The sequence below is a fragment of the Aotus nancymaae genome, unplaced genomic scaffold (assembly GCF_030222135.1).
Source record: "Aotus nancymaae isolate 86718 unplaced genomic scaffold, 86718_ANA_hifiasm-v0.15.2.pri h1tg000029l, whole genome shotgun sequence".
Classification (NCBI taxonomy): Eukaryota; Metazoa; Chordata; class Mammalia; order Primates; family Aotidae; genus Aotus; species Aotus nancymaae.
Genome location: NW_026988442.1, coordinates 50,548,287 through 50,571,433, shown reverse-complemented (window position 1 = coordinate 50,571,433; position 23,147 = coordinate 50,548,287). Strand labels below are relative to the sequence as shown.

The following is a 23,147-nucleotide window of genomic DNA, read 5'->3' as shown; positions in this document are numbered from 1 at the left end:
ACAACAAAAAAAACCAGTGCAGTTTTATTGAGTTAGGTAAAGAATATTTTCCATAGTTTTAATAACCACATCTATTCTTACCTGATTTACTTTAGGAATTTGTTTTTTCTTTAGTGTAGCTAACTGTTTCTTATAACATGCCAATGTTATATTTAGTTTAATGGCTAAGGTTACCTTTCATACTGACGAATTTATTCTGAACTACTAACTGATCTTCAGGTAGATGTGAGGTTTTTTTCTTTCTTTTCTTTTTTTAACTATTATTGTGATTACAGGTACAGAATAAGAATGGAAACTTTGAGCAAGCTTATATTCTCCTTGAAAAAAACTCCCAGAAACAAACAAGCTGACATGTTAATAAGATATATTTTGTTACCCTACTTCACCCAGAAAGCTATGCATGAAGTTCATACAACAAGATTTACAAAAAAGTATATAAAACACATCTTGGCCATAAGTTAATATCTGTACAGGGTTTTCATTTTTTAAATAAATTAATATTTGTTAAATCTTTGATATTTACTGAAGATATAGCAGTGAATAAAACAAACATGGTTCCTGCCTTTATATTTTAGCCATTATAACAAAGAGATAGTTGTAAAATCAATTATTGCACAATAATGATTAGTTACAATTGAGATAAGTGGATCAAGAAATGTAGAATGTTGTGACTTAGGATAATAGGGGCCTGATTTGTATATGAACATGCTCAAATGTGGATATGTATGTGTTCATATGTCTGTTTTACAAGTATGATTATGTAGGTGTGCCAAAGTACACTACATTTAAGCAGAGGGTGGATGTCTAAGACAGCTAGAAGATTCTGAGGTGGGAAAGAGCATGATATTTTTAAGAGTCTTAAAGAAGGCTAATGTACGCAGAAGGTAATAGCAAGGGAAAGACTGGCAGAAGATGAGGTTAATCGTTAGGCAAGAGTTACCACAGATACTTACTTACACAGAAATATGACCCTATATTATCATTGTGTGTTTATTTTTCACCTTTGCCCTCTGAATTCCTCTCAATTTTGCCTTAGTTATAACATAATTATTTCAATAACTTATTAATTGGTTTATTTTTATATATGAAGTGCTTAACATTATAGATTTCAGTAATTACTTTATACTTGTTACTGATTTACTCATTCTTTTGTGTTTTAAAATGTTTAAAACATATCACATGTTTTATTGGACTAACATTGAATTCATGATTTGTTTTATTACTAAGTCTTCCCCATCAGTATAACTAATGCATTTATTTGGGTCTTCTTTTACATCGTTCAATAAAGTTTTATAATTTTTTTCACAAATGTACTACATAATTTTGTTGGGTTTATTCCTATTCTTATATTTTTCTTCTAAGGTAAATTAATTTTTTTTCTGACTAGACTAACAATTTTTTCTGCCATATAGGAATTTCAGTAATTACTATATACTTGTTACTGATTTTTGAATTTTCTGTTTAAAACCTAGTAAAGATTTCTAGGTAGCAATCATGTAGTCTTTACAAAACATAATGAAAGAGGAAATAATGAAAGCAAAATCCCAAGAATTCTTTTTTCCCCCCTCAAAGAATGCATTGAAGAATGGGCACACAAAATTGGGAATATTTAGAGGTAGAAAGGTAGTGAAAAGATTCACAAAGAAGTTTCAATTTCAACAAAAAGCTTTTAATTCAAAGATTTTTCTTTATTTTTTCTGAGAGTGATCAGAACATGAAGATGACTGTTGGGAGACAAATTTGTAATGGATTACAAATATCTTGTGAGTAGAGGTTTGTGCCTTCTATCTTTATGAGTATGTTTGTATTATGAACACACTAGGAAGATATAGGTAGTGTCTCTCTCTGGAGCAAAGGGTAGGTGTGTTATCTTTATACAGTAAAGATAATGTCTCCTTATGGGGCAACAATCAGTGAGGATTAATGTCCGTTATGAAAGAATTGAGCTCCCTACCTTGATTCTCCCCTGTCACACATCCCACTGCATGTACAGCATCTCCTGGCCCTTTGCACACCCTTCTGTGGGAGTTGGGGCACAGAATGCAACACAAACGATGATACTCTAGGTACTACTATTCTGTGCATAATAAACTTTCTTTTGTCTCTGACTCAAGAGTCTCATGGCTTTTGCTAGCATCCACAAAACTAGCAGGGCAAATGCTGATAGCCTTCACAATTTTGGCAGTTTTGGCAGTGAGGGGATACTGACAGAGACATGGCTTTTGGAGAAAGAAGGATTATGGCCTCACAGCTAATTAAAACACTTTGAGAGAAGTCCATTGGTATTGGTAGCATACTTACTGACCAAATTGTCTAGTAAGCAGAGTAATAAATATTCTTCTTCTCTATTGCCTATTAATGAGGAGGATTTGGGAATGTAGTTGTAAGCTGAGAACCACGCAGTAGATTTGATTTTAACTCTCCTTTAGGTAGGGAGATTACAGGCTGGCAGTAGTCTCAGGTTCACCCATTTTAACAATTAGTACTTAGATTCATTTGGACTGTGGGGCGAGTAGAGAGGAACAAGTTTGCATTTTCTTTCAGGCAACAGTTTTAGAGATGCATACCAACAGTGAGTATGAGAGGAAAATTCATGACTATTATATACAGAAACCAGTCAAATCGTTAGAACTTTGACTGATTTTCTTGGAAAATGAGTGAGGTGGGTCATATAATGTTGGTTACAGAAGAATGACCACAACTGGGATGTATTTTTCGCTCAGACTATCCTACTATCATGCCAACTTGTAATCCATTTGGAGATGACAGTAAAAAGTCTTGGAATTTTCTGTAATGGATTCTATCTGCTGTAAGAGAACTTTGGCCCTTTTATAGAGATTTTTCTGAAACAGACAAAGTCAAGGGGAAACTATAGATAAGGCATTGATTAGTATTGCATTCTTACAGCCCCAGGTTGGTTTCATAATGCTGATATAAGTGACCCACTGGAGAATGAAAAAGTCAACAAAGAAATTTAGATAAATTTGTGTGGTCAGTCTGAAATTCTAGAACAGTTCTATAACCCTTATATTGAAACCCAGCAAGAACTTAATAAATGTTGGATTTATAGTAGGACAGCAGATACATCTAATCTGAGATTATGTTGTTGCTATTACAGCCAATTATTCTAGACATACCATGTGACCCTTCAAACTAATTGGTGTTATGTATTCAGATTTCTGACCATTCGCAGTCAGATAGTCGCACACTTTTTAATTCTCAAAGCCATGCAACAATTTGGCTGATAGTCAAAGTATCTGACAGACCTCCCACATTTCCTATCATCTATGGGCATCTGGCATTGTTGAGTGTTGGAAGAGCTTCTTCAAAAATTAAAAAAAGTTTCCAACTCTGCCTCTCTCATCTCCTTCTGGTCCATACATATAAGTAAGATGGTTTGGTCACCGAATGGCTTTCTTCAGAAAGAGATCCTCTCCTCTTGGCCTCTATGTAGATACTAATCAGGATGAAAGGGTTAAGATTTTATATAAACTTATACTGAAAAATCAGGATTCCACCATGACCATTTCTGGGCATGATGCATTATTCTTTCTTCTTACAGAAACCTCAGGCCAGCCTGATTGGTACCCCTCCAAATAGTAGCTCAGCTAAAAGGAGACCTCAGGGATTTATACTTAATTCTTGTATAGCTAACTGGATATGCTTGTTGACTTGACATGGTCCTACATTATAAGAGTAGTAACAATTTAGTTGAATACACTGCTTGCCAAGACCTCCTACAATTGCCCAAATGCACCATTACTGTAGGGGACATAACAAGTCTCTGTAAATTTTATTAAAATGCCCTCTTCTCCCTTATTCTGACCTTTCCCAACTAAAGGTCTGAGTATTACAGAGGATGGTTAGAAAAAAAGTGAAATTATACCTACCAGAATGGAACACACTATGTTTCAGGTGCAGGAGTAAAATTAATGATCTTTCAGAACTTAACCCTGGAGCCTCCCACATAAAGAAAAGATCTTTTGAGTCTCTCAAACTGTGGATATGCTTTAAATGTAATTGCCTGCTGGCTTAGTATTCTTCATCAGATGGCTCTGACTGCATTTTGATCATAATTGCTTTTAACCTGAAGGAGAAGATTTTTAGAAACAGCAGGGAAAGATCCTTTATCTCGTACACACACACACACACACAGACACACACACACACCCCTATTAACACCTTTGAGTGTCTTCTTTACCCCCCTCTCTATAACCATCACTAACCTAGAGGCTGGCATGGACAAATAGATCAGATTGGACTGACTGTCCCCAAGCAGTTTCTCTAAAAAATAGGGATAATCCAGGAGGCAGAGGTTGCGGTGAGCCAAGATCGCGCCATTGCCCTCAAGCCTGGGTAACAAGAGTGAAACTCCGTCTCAAAAAAAAAAAAAAAATAGGGATAATCTCAATTATTTGAACTGAACTGAGAACCCCAAGGCCAACTAGCTGGCCTGGAGGCCTTGTTGGAGACATTGCCAACCTGTGTCTTCTAACTGACATAGTCCATTTTGGGGCCACAATCATTGTAAATAACATGTTCTTTCTAGGGCCATTGTGTGAACCCTCAAGACCATATGTCTTTTTTTTCTTTTCTTTGAGCCGGAGTCTCACTCTGTCACCCAGGTGGAAGTGCAATGGTGCAATCTCGGCTCACTGCAACCTCTGCCTGCCAGGTTTAAGCAATCTTCCTGCCTCAGCTCCTGAGTAGCTGGGACTACAGGCATGTACCACCGTGCTCAGCTAATTTTTTGAATTTTTAGTAGAGACATGGTTTCACCACACTGGCTGGTCTCAAACTCCTGACCTCATGATCTGCCCACCTCAGCCTCCCAAAGTGCTGGGATTACAGGCGTGAGCCACCGCGCCCAGCCAAGATTGTATGTCTTATGTCCAAATCATGCATTATTTTCCCTCTCTAACAAGAACACAGTGACTTGAGCCACGGGATGGTTGTGAGAGACCTTTGAATGTTTAAGCAAACACCACCAGTAAATTATGTGGGCTTCAGATGATTTTGGAGAGAACTCCAAAATCTACACTTGGCTATGAGGGTGAGCTTCCTGGAGGGATAATTGACTTATTAGTTATGTGTGCCCTACAGGCAGTTATCCCTACAATGGGAATCATCAAATTAGAAAAATTGGTAAGAAATGTGCCCCTGATTTTAATCTAAAAGATTAATAATACCATTGCAGTCTTCTTTAGCCTCAATTCATGGACTAAAGTTTTTAGGGATGATAGGATTGCCCTCAGCTACCTCTTTGCGGTCCAAGGAAGAGGCCAAGCAATTGCTCATACATCCTGCTGTACCTGATCTAATGCCTCCGGCCAAGTGGAAAGGTTAATACAGAAACTTAAGGAGAAAGTCATGTGGCTTTGTAAGGGAGATCTTTAGGGTTTGGGGGATTTATTCAGTTGGTTGGGTTCAGCAGCTAAATACATTGAGAGTGTGGTTGAGGTATGTACTATAGATTGGTCCCATCCTTCTGCTTTGAGTCCTGTTGATGGTAACCTTAAGTAAAGACACGTATGAGACAAAGTGAATGAATTTGTTTCCACTCTCTGTTGATTAGATTTATCAGAATGACTGATAGCATATTTATGGGAAAACTAGTCGGAGAAAAGATGATGTCAAAACAAGCTGTGGCTATTGTTGATGACCATTTTCAGTGGATTCTGCTATCAGTATATCAGAAGCAGAAGAGAAAGAGTATGAAGCAAACAGAAAAACAGAAAACTATGGAAGAAATAATTGCTGGAGGGCAGGTGTGGTGCCTCACGCCTATAATTTCAGCACTTTGGGAGGCCAAGGCAGGTGGAACACTTGAGGTCAGGAGTTCGAGACCAGCCTGGCCAATGTGGTGAAACCTTGTCTCTACTGAAATTACAAAAATTAGCTGGGTGTGGTGGTGCATGCCTGTATTCCCAGCTACTTGGGAGGCTGAGGCAGGAGAATCATTTGAACCCGGGAGGCAGAGGTTGCAGTGAGTAGAGATCACACCACTGCGCTCCAACCTGGGTAACAGAGTGAGACTCTGTCTCAAAAAATAAATAAATAAATAAATAATTATTTCTGGAAAAAAAACCCCATTCAAGAAGCTCAGGGTTCTCAAGATAAATGCTAAAACAAACACCAAAACAAAACCCAAAATCCTAAAATTATTCAAAAGCGTTATAATGAAGCTTCTGAAAACTAAAAACAAAGAAAAGATTCTAATAATAGAGAAAAATGGAACAATGATCCCAATGATTGCGATTTCTCAATAAGAAACATGAAGGCTAAAAGAAAGTGGAACAGCATTTGAAAATGCTGAAAGAACATTCAGTCCAGGATTCTATATTCAGTGACATATCCTTTAGGCATGAAGACTAAATAAAGGCATTCTCAGACAAAGGGAAATAAGGTCATACTTATTCATGAAAGACTGTTTTCCCCCTGTGACCAGGAACAAAATAAGGATGGCCACTCTCCCCACTGCCACTGAATATCCTACTAGAATTCTAGCTAGCATAATAATGAAAAAATAATAATAAATAAGGAAAGAGATAGTTTGGAAAGGAAAAAATAAAATTGTTCATATTCACAGATGACATGGTTGTATACCTGAAAAATTCCATGGAATCTACAAAGAAATTTTAGAAATTATAAGGGAGTTGGGGAGAGATAGCGTGGGGAGAAATGCCACATATAGGTGAAGGGGAGGAAGGCAGCAAATCACACTGCCACATATGCACCTATGCAACAATCTTGCATGTTTTTCACATGTACCCCAAAACCTAAAATGCAATAAAAAAATAGAAAAAAAAAGAAATTATGAGTAAGTTTAACAAGGTTGAAGGACAAGGTCACATGAAAATAAATCACATTTCTCTATACTAGCTTTAAAACAATTGGAACCAAATTTAAAAATATAATAGTTTCAAGAAATGAAATATCTAGGTATAAATTTAACAAAGCAGGTAGAATATCTGTGTTCTGAAAACTATAAAATCTGATGAAATAAATGATTTGAAATGAAAGAAGACCAAATAAATGAAGATAATGTAGTTTCCATGGATTGGAATAAATCATTACATTAAGATACTATTCTCCCCAAATTAATCCATAATATAATGCAATTTCAATCAAATTCCAAGCAAGAATTTTGTCGATATATAAAAACTTTTCCAAAATGTACATAGAAAGGCAAAAAGATTAGAATAGCCAAACAGTTTTGAAAAAGAAGAGCAAAGTTGGGAGACTCATACTGTCTAAGAATTACTCTAAAGCTATAGTAATCAGAAAGAGTGGTATTGTCAAAGGAATAGACAAAGCCATGAACTAAATGTTTGTGTCCCCTCAAAACTCATATGTTAATATTCTAACCCCAATATGGTGGTATTAGGAGGTTAGGACTTGGGAGTGAAATTAGGTTGTGAGGGTGAAGTCCTCATGATTGAGATTAGTGCCCTTATGAAATGAACCCCAGAGAACTCTCTCAACCTTTTCCACCATGTGATATTGCAAGGAGAAAATAGCAATTTGCAACCCAGAATATGGCCTTCACTAGAGCCTAACCATGCTGGAACCCTGATTTCAGACATCTAGCCTCCAGAACTGCAAGAAATAAATTTCTGTTGTTTATAAGCCACTCAATCTATGGTACTTTGTTATAGCATCCTGGACTAACTGAAGCATAAGCCTAGATCAATGGAACATATTAGAAAGTCCAGAAAAATAGTCCAAACAAATGTAGGAAATTGATTTTTGAAAAAGGTGCAAAGGCAATTTAATGGAGAATATATTTTTTCTGTGTCTTTTATTTGGGTCTTTTCCATAAGTGGTATGCTATTGGAACAATTTAACATCCATATTCAAAAAATAAAAAAACTCCTTGAATTAAACCTCATATCTACTAAAATTAATTTAAAATGGACCATAGTCCCAAGATGTAAAATATACTACAAAACTTTAGAAGAAAACATAAAGAAAATTTTTGTTGCCTTTAGGCAAAGAGTTTTCAAATGTGATACCAAAAGCATAATCTATAACACAAAAAAAAATTAGAATTCATCAATATTTAAAACTTTTCCTCAGTGAAAGACACTGCTAAAAGAACATAAAGACAAACTATAAATGGGGAGAAAAGACAAATGTTGCAAATCATATGTTCAAAAAAAGTCGTGTATCCAGACTGTATAAAGAAGTCTCAAAACTCAATGGTAAGGAACAAACAACCCAATAAAAATAAATAAATATAGATGTCAAATAAACTCAGGAAAAATTGTCAACAATACCCACCATAGAAGTGTAAATTAACACCACAATGAAATACTGCTACATAGATTGTCTACAAAACAATTGATAATACCAAGTGCCGGTGAAGATTCACAACAACTGCAGCTCACCTGCATTGCTCCTGGGAATGCAAAATGGTACAACCATTCTGGAAAGTAGTTTGGCAGTGTCTTATAAAGCTGAACGTACACTTATCATATGACTAGCAATCCTACTTTTAGTTACTTACCCTAGAGAAATAAAAATATGTGTTTACACAAAAGCCTACACAAGAATACTTATAGCAGTTCTATTTATAATTGCCAAGCACTAGAAACCCAAATGTCCTTCAGCAAGTGAATGCATAAGCCAAGAGTGGTACATTCCTACAATGGACTGTTACTCAGCTATAAAAACGAATGAACTACTAATACACACAATGGCACAGATAAATCTCAAAATCCCAAAGGCACTTGCTAAGTAAATAAAGCCAGTCTCAAAAGGTTATATGCTGTGTTTTCACTTATATGACATTTTGCAAAGGCAAAGCTAGCAGCAGAGACCAGATTAGTGGTTGCTGGGGGCTACAGGAGGGAAGTGGAGATGACTACAAAGGAGGATCACAAGGAAGTTTTTTTGGTGAATAATATTCTGCATAGTTTTAGTTGAAGTGAATTTTATCATAGTCTACTCTTCTGAATATTACCCATAAAATATAGCATATGTGATGAGAGAAAATGAGTATATTTGTATGAGAAATAGAAATAGTTTCCATGAGTGTTAAAATAATCCAAAATAATCATATTTTATTTTATTATTATATGTATATACATTAATATATACATTTTACATATTTATGATCCCAAATTACACTGGACTTCATGTAATGATGAATTTGGTTTTAGTTCGAGTCTGTTTTGGATGAGTGTTGCAGTGGGGAGCAGAGGAGGTATGAGTTTGGGGTGGTGTTGAAGGCACTGACTGGGACATTTTAAACTCAGGGTCATAGTAATATATGTTCATGTCTCTGATTTTTTTAGACACCCCATCACAGAGGGTACAGTTTATTCTTGGAACCGAGGATGATGACGAGGAACACATTCCTCATGACCTTTTCACAGAACTGGATGAGATTTGTTGGCGTGAAGGTGAGGATGCTGAGTGGCGAGAAACAGCCAGGTGAGAATTTTTGTTGAAGGGTGAAGGTATACTAAAGAATGATCATGTTACTAGAAAAAGAGATTTCTAATGCAACGATTTCACAAACATCCATGATTGCTGAAGTTGCTGATCTGGCCTGAGCATATCCTATAACAGGATATGGATCAGAAAGAAATCTGAAGGCAGTAATTACAGTAAACGGTGATGCACAGCCAACAGCTGCAGTCTTAAAGATAAACAGTAACATAATTTGTGTGTCATCAACAAAACAATAGAAATCTAAAAGTAATTTATTTTTATTTTTTCAGCTGCCAGCTTGCACCTAAACTTGTGATATTATATGGTAACTCGAAAGTGGGCTTTTTTAAAAAATAAAGGGTATACATTATGATAAGATGCTTTGTGTACAGTCCTGGATTCATGTACTCTTTGGTGAGGATAAAAATATTTTGAATATGTTTCTAGGATATGCATACATTTAAGGATAGTGATTTTTTAAAATGTCTTTTAAAATCACTTTGTCTATCATTGTAATTAAGATTTTTATATTGCTATATAATTGACAGTGTTCTGTAAAGTTAGAATTAAATTTTGTGTTTACTTTTCATTTATTCCTTCTGATTTGCTCATTTAACAAACATTTATAGAGTGTCCATTATGTGCCAGGTGCAATGAATTTTGCACAACAACAAAAATCTTAGATCTTGCCTTTAGGGATCTTGCAGTATAATTTAGACAAGGAAAGAAAGTTGTAAATGCTGTATAATGAATGCTATGATACAGCTGTGCACAAGAAACTGTGGGCACACCCAGGGTTGTCATTTGCCCACTGCTTCCCAGATTTTAATGTGAATGCAAATTACCCAAAATGTTGTTTAAAATGTAGACTTAGTAGACTTCAGGCATAGCCAGACCATAACTTTCTAAAAAGCTCCCAGTGTTGTATAAAATGTTTTGGGTTTGAGAACCAAACTTTGAGTAGCAGTTATCTTTTTTTTTTAATTGCATTTTAGGTTTTGGGGTACATGTGAAGAACATGCAAGATTGTTGCATAAGTACACACATGGCAGTGTGATTTGCTGCCTTCCTCCCCATCACCTATATCTGGCATTTCTCCCCATGCTGTCTCTCCCCTACTCCCCACCCCCTGCTGTCCCTCTCCTATTTCCCCAGACAGACCCCAGTGTGTGATGCTCTCCTCCCTGTGTCTATGTGTTCTCATTGTTCAACACCCGCCTATGAGTGAGAACATGTGGTGTTTGATTTTCTGTTCTTGTGTCAGTTTGCTGAGAATGATGGTTTCCAGGTTCATCCATGTCCCTACAAAGGACATGAACTCATTGTTTTTGATGGCTGCATAATATTCCATGGTGTATATGTGCCACATTTTCCCTGTCCAGTCTATCATTGATGGGCATTTGGGTTGGTTTCAGGTCTTTGCTATTGTAAGCTGTGCTGCAATGAACATTCGTGTGCATGTGTCCTTATAGTAGAATGATTTATAATTCTTTGGATATATACCCAGTAATGGGATTGCTGGGTCAAATGGAATTTCTATTTCTAGGTCCTTGAGGAATCGCCACACTGTCTTCCACAATGGTTGAACTAATTTACTCCCACCAACAGTGTAAAAGTGTTCCTATTTCTCCACATCCTCTCCAGATTTTTTAATGATCGCCATTCTAACTGGCTTCAGATGGTATCTCAATGTAGTTTTGATTTGCATTTCTTTAACGACCAGTGATGATGAGCATTTGTTCATATGTTTGTTGGCCTCATAAATGTCTTCTTTTGTAAACTGTCTGTTCATATCCTTCGCCCACTTTTAAATGGGCTTGTTTTTTTCTTGCAAATCTGTTTTAGTTCTTTGTAGATTCTGGATATCAGCCCTTTGTCAGATGGGTAGACTGCAAAAATGTTTTCCCATTCTGTTGATTGCCAATTCAATCTAATGACTGCTTCTTTTGCTGTGCAGAAGCTGTGGAGTTTGATTAGGTCCCATTTGTCTATTTTGGCTTTTGTTGCCATTGCTTTTGGTGTTTTAGTCATGAAGTCCTTGCCTACGCCTATGTCCTGAATGGTTTTGCCTAGATTTTCTTCTAGGGTTTTTATGGTGTTAGGTCTTATGTTTAAGTCTTTAATCCATCTGGAGTTAATTTTAGTGTTAGGTGTCAGCAAGGGGTCCAGTTTCTGCTTTCTGCACACTGCTAGCCAGTTTTCCCAATACCATTTATTAAACAGGGAATCCTTTCCCCATTGCTTGTTTTTGTCAGGTTTGTCAAAGATCAAATGGTTGTAGATGTGTTGTGTTGCCTCCGTGGCCTCTGTTCTGTTCCATTGGTCTATATCTCTGTTTTGGTACCAGTACCATGCTGTTTTGATTACTGTAGCCTTGTAGTATAGTTTGAAGTCTGGTAGTGTGATGCCTCCAGTTTTGTTCTTTTTGCTTAGAATTGTCTTGGCTATGTGGGCTCTCTTTTGATTCCATATGAAGTTTAAGGTGGTTTTTTCCAGTTCTGTGAAGAAGGTCATTGGTAGCTTGATGGGGATAGCATTGAATCTGTAAATTACTTTGGGCAGTATGGCCATTTTCACGATATTGATTCTTCCTAACCATGAACATGGAATGTTTCTCCATCTGTTTGTGTCCTCTCTTATTTCATTGAGCAGTGGTTTGTAGTTCTCCTTGAAGAAGTCCTTTACGTTCCTTGTTAGTTGTATTCCTAGGTATTTTATTCTCTTTGTAGCAATTGTGAATGGCAATTCCTTCTTGATTTGGCTCTCTGTTAGTCTGTTATTGGTGTATAGGAATGCTTGTGATTTTTGCACATTGATTTTGTATCCTGAGACTTTGCTGAAGTTGCTTATCAGTTTCAGGAGATTTTGGGCTGAGACGATGGGGTCTTCTAGATATGCAATCATGTCGTCTGCAAATGGAGACAATTTGACTTCCTCCTTTCCTATTTGAATACCCTTTATTTCTTTTTCTTGCCTGATTGCTCTGGCTAGAACTTCCAATACTATATTGAGTAGGAGTGGTGAGAAAGGGCATCCTTGTCTAGTGCCAGATTTCAAAGGGAATACTTCTAGTTTTTGCCCATTCAGTATGATATTGGCTGTTGGTTTGTCGTAAATAGCTTTTATTATTTTGAGATACGTTCCATCAACACCTAGTTTACTGAGGGTTTTTAGCATAAAAGCTGTTGAATTTTGTCAAAGGCCTTCTCTGCATCAGTTGAGATAATCATGTGGTTTTTGTCTTTGGCTCTGTTTATGTGGTGAATTACATTTATAGACTTGTATATGTTGAACCAGCCTTGCATCCCCGGGATTAATCCTATTTGATCATGGTGGATAAGCTATTTGATGTGCTGTTGCAATTGGTTTGCCAGTATTTTATTGAAGATTTTTGCATCTATGTTCATCATGGATATTGGCCTGAAGTTTTCTTTTCTTGCTAAGTCTCTGCCGGGTTTTGGTATCAGGATGATGTTGGTCTCATAAAATGGTTTGGGAAGGATTCCCTCTTTTTGGATTGTTTGGAATAGTTTCAGAAGGAATGGTATCAGCTCCTCTTTGTATGTCTGGTAGAATTCGGCTGTGAACCCATCTGGACTTGGGCTTTTTTTGGGTGGTAGGCTCTTAATTTCTGCCTTAACTTCACACCTTGTTATTGGTCTATTCAGGGTTTTGACTTCTTCCTGGTTTAGGCTTGGGAGGATGCAGGTGTCCAGGAATTTATCCATTTCTTCCAGGTTTACTAGTTTATGTGCATAGAGTTGTTTGTAATAATCTCTGATGATGGTTTGTATTTCTGTGGAATCTGTGGTGATATCCCCTGTATTGTTTCTTATTGCATCTATTTGATTATTCTCTCTTTTCTTTTTTATTAATCTGGCTAGTGGTCTGTCTATTTTGTCGATCTTTTCAAAAAACCAGCTCCTTGAAGGGTTTTTTTTGTCTCTATCTCTTTCAGTTCTGCTCTGATCTTAGTTGTTTCTTGTCTTCTGCTAGGTTTTGAGTTTTTTTTAATCTTGCTCCTCTAGCTCTTTCAATTTTGATGATAGGGTGTCAATTTTAGATCTTTCTTTGCTTCTCATGTGGGCATTTATTGCTATATATTTTCCTCTAGACACTGCTTTAATTGTGTCCTAGAGATTCTGGTATATTGTCTTCATTCTTGTTGGTTTCGAAGAACATCTTTATTTCTGCCTTCATTTCATTGTCTATCCAGTCAACATTCAAGAGCCAGTTGTTCAGTTTCCATGAAGCTGTGCAGTTCTGAGTTAGTTTCTGAATTCTGAGTTCTAACTTGATTGCACTGTGGTCTGAGAGACTGTTTGTTATGATTTCTGTTCTTTTGCATTTGCTGAGGAGTGATTTACTTCCAATTATGTGGTCAATGTTAGAGTAGGTGTGATGTGGTGCTGAGAAGAATGTGTATTCTGTGGACTTGGGGTGGAGAGTTCTGTAAATGTCTATTAGGTTTGCTTGTTCCAGGTCTGAGTTCAAGTCCTGGATATCCTTGTTAATTTTCTGTCTCGTTGATCTGTCTAATATTACAATGGGGTGTTGAAGTCTCCCATTATTATTGTGTGGGAGTCTAGGTCTCTTTGTAATTCTTTAAGAACTTTCCTTATGTATTTGGGTGCTCCTGTATTGGGTGCATATATATTTAGGATCATTAGCTCTTCTTGTTGCATTGATCCCTTTACCATTACATAATGTCCTTTGTCTCTTTTGATATTTGTTGGTTTAAAGTCTATTTTTTCAGAGACGAGAATTGCAACTCCTGCTTTTTTTGCTCTCCATTTGCTTGGTAAATCTTCCTCCATCCCTTTATTTTGAGCCTTTGTGTATCCTTGCATGTGAGATGGGTTTCCTGGATACAACACACTGATGGGTTTTCTAAACCACAAGGTGAAAGAGGATCAGGGTAGCTTCCCTGGTAAAGGCGATGCTTGAGCTGGCTCCTGTGAGTTGAGCTGGAGTTAACTAGGTGGAAAAGCAGAAGGGACAGTATTCTAGGCAGAATTAGCAGAATGTGCTTAAAGACATCATTGACACAGGTGTTTTGTTGTTGTTTCTGAGAAAGTCTCACTCTGTCACCCAGGCTGGAGTGCAGTGGTGAGATTTCAGCTCACTGCAACCTCTGCCTCCTGGGTTCAAGCGATTCTCCTGCTTCAGCCTCCCTAGTAACTGGGACCATAGGCATCCGCCACCACATCCATCTACTTTTTGTATTTTTAGTGGAGACAGGGTTTTACCATGTAGGGCAGGCTGGTCTCAAACTCCTGACCTCAAGTGATCCACCTGCCTCAGCCTCCTGAAGTGCTGGCATTATAAGCATGAGCCACAGTGCCCCAGCTGACAGAGGTTTTATTGTTTTGTTAGGCTATCTCTTCCATGATAGCATAGCTTTATTGTTAGAAAATCTTTATCTTGATCATATTTGTTAGTGGTCCTTAGAGTGCCACTGCTGTCTGAAAGCCACAGTAATTCCACTGGATCATGTTAAACTTGTAGCTGCCTTTATTCATTGACTTTACTCAAACAGTGTAGAATTAAATGCTCAATTATGAAAATGAATGTTGTGAATAACACTGGCCTACTTAATTCTTCTTCGAGATATTTCCAGTGGTCTTTATGGCTCTCCTTTATTTAAAAAAAAAAAAAAAAAACACTAAAAATGAGAAAACCAAAATGGCTACCACCTAGTTTATCCTTATTAACATTTAAAATAAATAAAACTAATAACTGCCAGTATTTAAAATTCACAAGGCATAGAATGGCAGAAAAGTAAAAGTACTTCTCTATGTTTATTCACAGTATCTCTTTTCAAAAGTAATCACTGTTAATGTTTTTTGTGTATCTTTCCCCCCAAATTTTAATACCTAAATCTTCATGTAAATATATGCCCTTTTAAATTTATACAATAGGGATTATATAATATACAGTGTTCATACCTTGTCTTTTCCACTTAATTTATTTGGGACATTTTCCATATCAGCAATTCAAATTTACATCATCTATTTGATGACTGCATTGCATTCAATTATGTGGATGAACTTTCACTTATTTATTTACTAGCTAGTCTTTATCGGCATTTAGGTTCTTTATTTTTTTCCATAGAAACTGCTGCAATGATTGTTCACACAAATATTTTGTCATTATTTTGTAGCTATTTCTGTAAAGTGAATTTCTAACAATGGGAACATATGTGGCAAAGAGAGCAGACATTTTTTACTTTGATAAATACTGTAAACTTACCTGCATAAAATGTTTTTGTAATTTACAATTTTATCAACATTGTATGAGAGTGCTTATTTCCTCTATATCTGGTCACAGTAAATTATCAAACCACTTAAAATGTTTTTTCCGGTTTTATAAATAAGACATAAATCTTAATGTTTTAATTTGATTATTCAAATTATTAGTGAGATTCAACATCTTTTCGTATCTTTTTATTTTTTTCATGTGATTGAACTATTCATTTCCTTTATCTATTTTATATCAAATTACTCATTATTTTTATTAGCCTTTTTGAACACTTTAAATGGCATGTTATTCTGTATGAACTGATTTTTTAATAAAAATTGTACATAAGTTTCCTCAAAATGTTTTGTATTATAACATTTTAAATATAGACTTAAATTTAAAATAGCTTTTATATAACCAGGTACATATTAAGATTAAAAGACTTCTACCTTACTTTTTGTCCTAACTGCATCAAAAAAATATGTGGGAGTTTTAGAAATATGAATGTATGTGCTCATCTTCTTTATTTGGTGACAGAAAAGTGATATATGATCATCTTTTTCACAGATTAGTGATGTAACTTGCTCTTCTAAGATTTTTGAATAGAAAGTTAAAATGCACACCTCTCTAAGACCAGAAGCATCTGTCTTCTATGATTGACAAGAAACAGATGTTTCTGAGTGACTTGAAGGAAGTAGATCTTTTGACTGTGATGACTAGACAGCTTTGGTTAGTTAAAGTCTAATCTATTGCAAAGAAGTACTTTTTTGAAGGTTTTTTTTTAAGAGTCCCTTCTTTTTCCTCATACTACATGATAGAGCTTGAAATATATATTTTGACAGGAGTAATGCCCTTTTCTTACAGTGGTTGGTGATTTTTCATCTTACGGATCAAATAGTGATCTATTCCTTTTAACCAATAATTTCTTGTAACTTGCCCACTCTCATAAAGCTAGGAGATAGCAGAAGTGATACTAGAATCTAGCATTTTCACCTTGTTACAGTTGAGCAGGTAGAATTTTGTTATGCTCTAATGGACTAACTCACATAACATGTTTATCCTAAACCACCAAAATATATTGCTGTTGATTTATAAAGAATAAAATAGATAATCCAGTTAATTATTTGCATTCCCTAATATTATTAGGTAGGAGTTATGTTCGTAGTCTGGCTTCTGGAATCTAATGCATGGTATAGCTGTTTGAGCTTCAGGGAGACATCTGATGAGCAATGAAAATAATAACAGCTATTGAAGGAGGGGTAGATAAGTTTTAACTGAGACACAATGCTTCACAGAAGAGCAGAACATATTTATTGAGGATTTTGAAAAGTAATAGCCTCTAAAGCGGCAAAAGTAATTTTGTTCTGATTGCTCTAGTTCATCTAAAAAAGCTAATTTTTTGTTAATTCATGACTCCATCTGATTTTTCAAATGCAATTTAATTCTAGTAAATCATTAGCATCACCATTTAAAGCACTTCTGGCTTTTGATTAGTGTTCCAGATGGGATTAATAATTTTCTACCCTTATAGCAGAAATAAAAAGGATATTTTATCAGCACATTGCACCTGTCACATATCACATCTTGCATAATTTATGCCCACTGTCATTGCCAAGTAAAACTTAAGCAAACTTTTAGATTTCGAAGCTAAATTTTTGAATCATAATTATTTAATAAATGTTTGTAAAAACCAGCTGTTCACTTTTAAAAACCCTAAAAGAAGCCATATGAAGAGACTAATGAAATCAACACAATTACAATGTCCTGCTTATAAATAACATATAATGTTATTTGTAGAAAAGTGAGCAAAGCTACCACAGCTGTGCAACTGTGGCAACAACATGTTTGACTCACCGTAGTTGCCCTTTATAAATGCTTCCCACAAACGAGCTCAGAAGAGGCAAAGCAGGGGGTAACAGTTAGGCTCCTGATACACACATTGCAGCATAGAAAAGGATTATTACATCAAAAAAAAATTTATTAATACTGTTAAGGCATTTAATATTCAAAATTAGTAATGGTTTAAGTCATCTGGATTTTTCAGTGGAAAATAATATGGATTAAGAACAGGTGTGAAAATAATATGGATTAAGAAGAGTTAATGTCTGTAAACACTAGGTTTGGATATATTTCATTTCTTCTTAAGATGACTATATGTATTCTGTAATTACATGTTATTCTCTAGTTTCACCCTAGCCATGTCGCCCAACTATCCTAAAAGAGGATTTTTTTTTCTTAAGACATCCATTACTTCCCTTAAGGCTATAATTTTGAATGATATAGTAACTCCTTTTGGATGATATGGTTACTCTTTTTTGTTTGTGTAGAATGAGAGAATTAAAAATCTTAGAAAAGTTAAACTCAGTTAGTGAGAATAGAACACCCAGAAAGAGTTAAGTTCTCTAGAAAAAAACGATTTCTAATTGGCAGAATAATTTTATTCTGTATGATTTAATATGAGTATTTTAGAGGAGATTATAATCAACTTAATCTTCAAAGAATTTGTGAAACACCTATTTAATGTTGCTTAGTAGAAAGAGACTCCAGTGTGCTAATCTTGGTTGAAAACAGATCCAGACATACTGAAGGAAATGAAAATAATCTTCTCAGGGTTTAAATCCTACCTTCTCCCTCCACAGACAAGGTCATGCAATTGGCCAACAATTTTATTTATTTGTTTTTTAGCATTATCCATTACATCTCATTCATGCTTTGAAACTCTTGTTTGCTTTGGTTTGCTATTCAAACACATGTCAGCAGAGTTTATTTGAAAACTGGACCAAATTGCCGCACTTTAGGTCATTAACTGCAATCAGGCATTTTGCAATTGACAGGATATTCAGTGACTACAAATCTTAAAACAGTGTCTGGTGTGTTCCAGATCTGTTCATGTCTATCTTTGAAGGATGAAATAGGATTTAAAAGAACAGAAAAGAGAGATATAGTTATGTATTTATGTATATATATTATTTTTAATAGTCTCTTTAACAATATTCATTTAAATATCTCTTAAAGAATTGGCATCATTCTGGAGCTGGCATAAAGCACTGAATCTTGAAATGTTTAGTATCTTTAGTAACATGATATTTGTAACATGTGGGTACCTTTTTATGGAAAGTACCTTCTGCCTCCTCCTATAATATTCATAAAACCTATGGGTACATCAAACCATCCATGCATATAACTTATATTTGGTCATCTTAACTAACAAACTGTTTGGAACTCCCTGAAGTTCCAAACTCCCTGAAAGGAGCTCCATTCTTTTCTCATAGAATTAAGCCCTCAACTTGAAGAAAATTATTCTAAAGGAAGGAAGAATAATTGGATTTTTTTAAATGTCATTTCAGACACATAAATCACTGGAACAAAATAGAGAACTAAGAAATAGACCAGCATAAGTAAAGCTTACTGATTTTTGACAAAGGACAAAAACTATTAAATGAAGGAAGAATAATCTTTTTGAAAAATAATGTTGGAGCAATTAGACATCTACAAGCAAAATAATTAACTTTGATATAAACCTCACCATGTACATAAAAATTAATTCAAAATAGATTATAAATTTAAATTTGAAACATAAAACCATGAAATTTTTCAAAGAAAACATAAGAGAAAATCTTCAGGACCTAGGGCTAGGTGGCAAGTTTTTAGACATAACACCAAAAGCACAACTTGTAAAAGGAAATATTTATAGATTGAACTTTACCAAAATTATAATGTTTGTGCTGTGAAAGATTCTGTTAAGTGGATTAAAAGGCAAGCTACAGACAGAAAGTATTTGCAAACCAGATATTCAACAAAAGTGTTATATGTAGAACATATAAAGAACTCTCAAAGTTCAACAGTATGAAAATAAATCAACCAAAAAAATGGGCAAAAGGCACAAACAGACATTTCATCAAAGAAGAGATACATATAGCAAATAGCACATGGAAAAATGTTCAGTATCATTAGTCATTACGAAAATGCAAATTAGAACTGCTCTGCGGTATTACTGCATACCTAATAGAATAATCAAAATTAAAAATAATCATAATAACAAATGCTGGTGAGGATATGAAAAACCTGGATTTTTCATACATTGCTGGTGTGAATGTAAAATAGTAGAACCACTTATGGAAAATAGTTTGACAGTTTCTGATAAAACTAAACATGCATTTACTATATAACCCAGGAATTACACTCTTGGACAGTTATCCCAGAGAAATGAAACATGTTCACACAAAGACCTCTGCATGAGTGTTCACAGCAGATTTATTTGTAGTGACAAAACCTGCAAACAACCTGAATGTCCTCCATGGGTGACTGATTAAACAAATGGATACGTCCATCTTTATAATGAAATATTACTCAGCAATAAAAAGGAATAAACTACTGATAGACACAACAACTTGAATATATCTCAAGAGCATTATGCTTAGTAAAAAAGTGTCAGTCTCAAAAAGTTGTAAACTATATAATTCCATTTAGATAACACCCTCAAAATGACAAAAGTATAGTGATGAAGAATAGATTAGGGTTTCCAGGGAACAGAAATAGTGAGGATTGAGAATATAAAGGTGCAGCACAACAGATTTATTTTGTGGTGATGGAACAGCGTCATATGTTGACTGTGGTAGAGGTTACATCTATCTATACGTGGGATAGAAGTGCATAGAACGGAGGCTGGGCATGGTGACTCATGCCTGTAATCCCGGTCAGCTGAGGCAGCATTACTTGAGGCTAGGTGTTCTAGACCAGGCTGGGTAACATAGTGAGACCCCATATCTATTTAAAAAAATTAAAAAAATAACCAGACATAGTGCCTTGCTATATAGTCCTAGATACTTGGGAGGCTGAAGTGGAAGGATCACTTACGCTCCGGAAGTTGAGGCTGCCGTGAGCTGTGATTGCACTACTGCACTGCAGCCTGGATAACAGAGTGAGACTATATCTCAAAAAAAATTTTTTTAAATGCATAGAACTAAACACTCATACACACACCACACACACACACGCACGCACGCACGCACGCACGCACGCACAACACACAGAGCCAACATCTTATCAGGATTCTTTTTTTTTCTTTCCAACTTTTATTTTAGGTTCAAGAGGTATATGTGCAGGCTTGTTACATGGGTAAATTTTGTGTTACAGGTTTGGTGTACAGATAATTTTGTCACCCAATAGATAGTTTTCAATCTTCCCACTCTCACTCTCTACCTTCATCTAGGCTTCAGTGTCTGCTGTTCCCTTCTTTGTGTGCATGTGTACTCAATATTTAGTTCCTACTTGTGAGAACATGCAGTATTTGGTTTACTCTTCTTGCATTAATTCACTTAGGAAGATGGCCTCTAGCTCCATCCATGTTGTGGCAAAGGCCATGATCTCATTTTTTATAGCTGCATAGTATTGCATGGTGTATATGTACCACATTTCCTTTATCCAGTCCACCACTGGTAGGCACATAGGTTGATTCCATGTCTTTGCTATTGTGAATAGTGCTGTAATGAACATACATGTGCATGTGTCTCTATGGTAGAATGATTTATATCCCATTGGTTATATACCGAGTAATGGGATTGTTAGGACAAATGGTAGTTCTGTTTTAAGTTCCTTGAGAAATCTCCAAGCTGCTTTCCACAATGGCTGAACTAATTTACATTCCCACCAGCAATGTAGAAGCATTCCCCTTTCTCTGCAATCTCGTCAGCTTCTGTTATTTTTTGATTTTTTTAGTAATAGCCATTCTGACTGGTGTGTGATGGTATCTCATTATAATTTTGGTTTACATTTCCCTAATGATTAGTGGTACTGAGCATTTTTTCATATGCTTGTTGGCCACTTGTATTAATATGTCTTCTTTTGAGAAGTGTCTGCTAACATCTTTTGCCCACTTTTTAAATGGGGTTGTTTGTTTTTTGCTTGTCAATTTATTTGAGTTCCTTAAAGATTCTGGATATTAGACCTCGGTCAGCTGCAAACATTTTCTCTCACTCTGTAGGTTTTTTACTTTGTTGATAGTTTCTTTTGCTGTGCAGAAGCTCTTTAGGTCAATTAGGTTCCACTTGTCAATGTTTGTTTTTGTTGCAATTGCTTTTGGCATCTTCATCATGAAGTTTTTTCCTTGGTTGATGTCCAGAATGATATTTCCTGGATTTTCTTCCAGAGTTTTTATAGTTTTGGGTTTTATATCTAAGTCTTTAATTCATCTTGCATTGACTTTTGTATATTGTGAAAGTTAGGGGTCCAGTTTCAATCTTCTGCATGTGGCTAGCCAGTTATCCCAGAAGCATTTATTGAATAGGGAGTCCTTTCCTCATTGCTTATTTTTATTGGCTGTGTTGAAGTCAAACGGTTCTACATGTGCAGCACTATTTCTGGGTTCTTTAACCTGTTCCATTGGCTTATGTGTCTGTTTTTATACTGGTACCATGCTATTTTGGTTACTGTAGCCTTGTAGTATAGTTTGAAGTCAGGTAATGTGATGCCTCCAGCTTTGTTCTTTTTTGTTCAGGATCACTTTGGCTATTTGGGATCTTTTTTGGTACCATATAAATTTTAGATTATTTTTCTAATTTTGTAAAAATGCATAATTTGCTTCTAATTTTGTAAAAATATTATTGGTAGGTTGATAGGAATAACATTTATCTGTAAATTGCTTTAGGCAGTATGGCCATTTTAATGTTATCGATTTTTTCCTATCCATGAGCATGGAATGTTTTTCCATTTGTTTGTGTCATCCCTGATTTATTTCAGCAGTGTTTTGTAATTCTCATTGCAGAGATCTTTCACCTCCCTGTTTAGCTGTATTCCTAGGTATTTTATAGTTTTCATGGCTATTGTGAATGGGATTGCATTTTTGATTTAGCTCTCAGCTTGAATGTTATTGATGTATATAAATGTATACCATTTGCACATTGATTTTGTATCCTAAAACTTTGATGAAGTTGTTTAGCAGATCTAGGAGCCTCAAGGAGAGATTATGGGATTTCTTAGGTATAGTGTCATATCTTTGCTAAGAGAGATAGGTTGACTTCCTCTCTCTCTTTCTGGATGCCTTTTATTTTTTATTCTTTCCTGTTTCTCTGGTTAGGACTCCAGGACTTATGTTGAATAAGAGTGGTGAGAGTGGGAATCATTGTCTTGTACCAGTTTTCAAAAAAAATGCTTCCAGCTTTTGCCCATTCAGTATGATGTTGGCTGTAGGTTTGTTGTAGATAATACTTATTATTTTGAGGTGTATACCTTCAATGCCTAGTTTTTTTAGGATTTCAAATATGAAGGAATGTTTAATTTTATCAAAAGCCTTTTCTGCATCTACTGAGATGATCATGTGGTTTTTGTTTTTAGTTCTGTTTATGTGATGAATAACATTTATTGATTTACATATATTGAACCAAGCTTGTATCCCAGGAATAAAGACTATTTGATCATGGTGGATTGTTTTTTTGATGTGCTGCTGGATTTGGTTTGCTAGTATTTTGTGG

At 35.5% G+C, this 23,147-nt stretch overlaps 1 protein-coding gene across 14 annotated transcripts in view; it reads left to right on the top strand.

Annotated features, from left to right (window-relative positions):
- Positions 1-23,147, top strand: part of SLC4A10 (solute carrier family 4 member 10) — a 359,094-nt gene that overhangs the window by 207,161 nt on the left and 128,786 nt on the right. For all 14 annotated transcript variants that reach the window (XM_012440527.2, XM_064382673.1, XM_064382670.1 and 11 more), the window contains exon 4: positions 9,300-9,438. In XM_012440527.2, the coding sequence (XP_012295950.1) occupies positions 9,300-9,438 (139 nt within the window). The remainder of the gene's footprint in view (positions 1-9,299; positions 9,439-23,147) is intronic.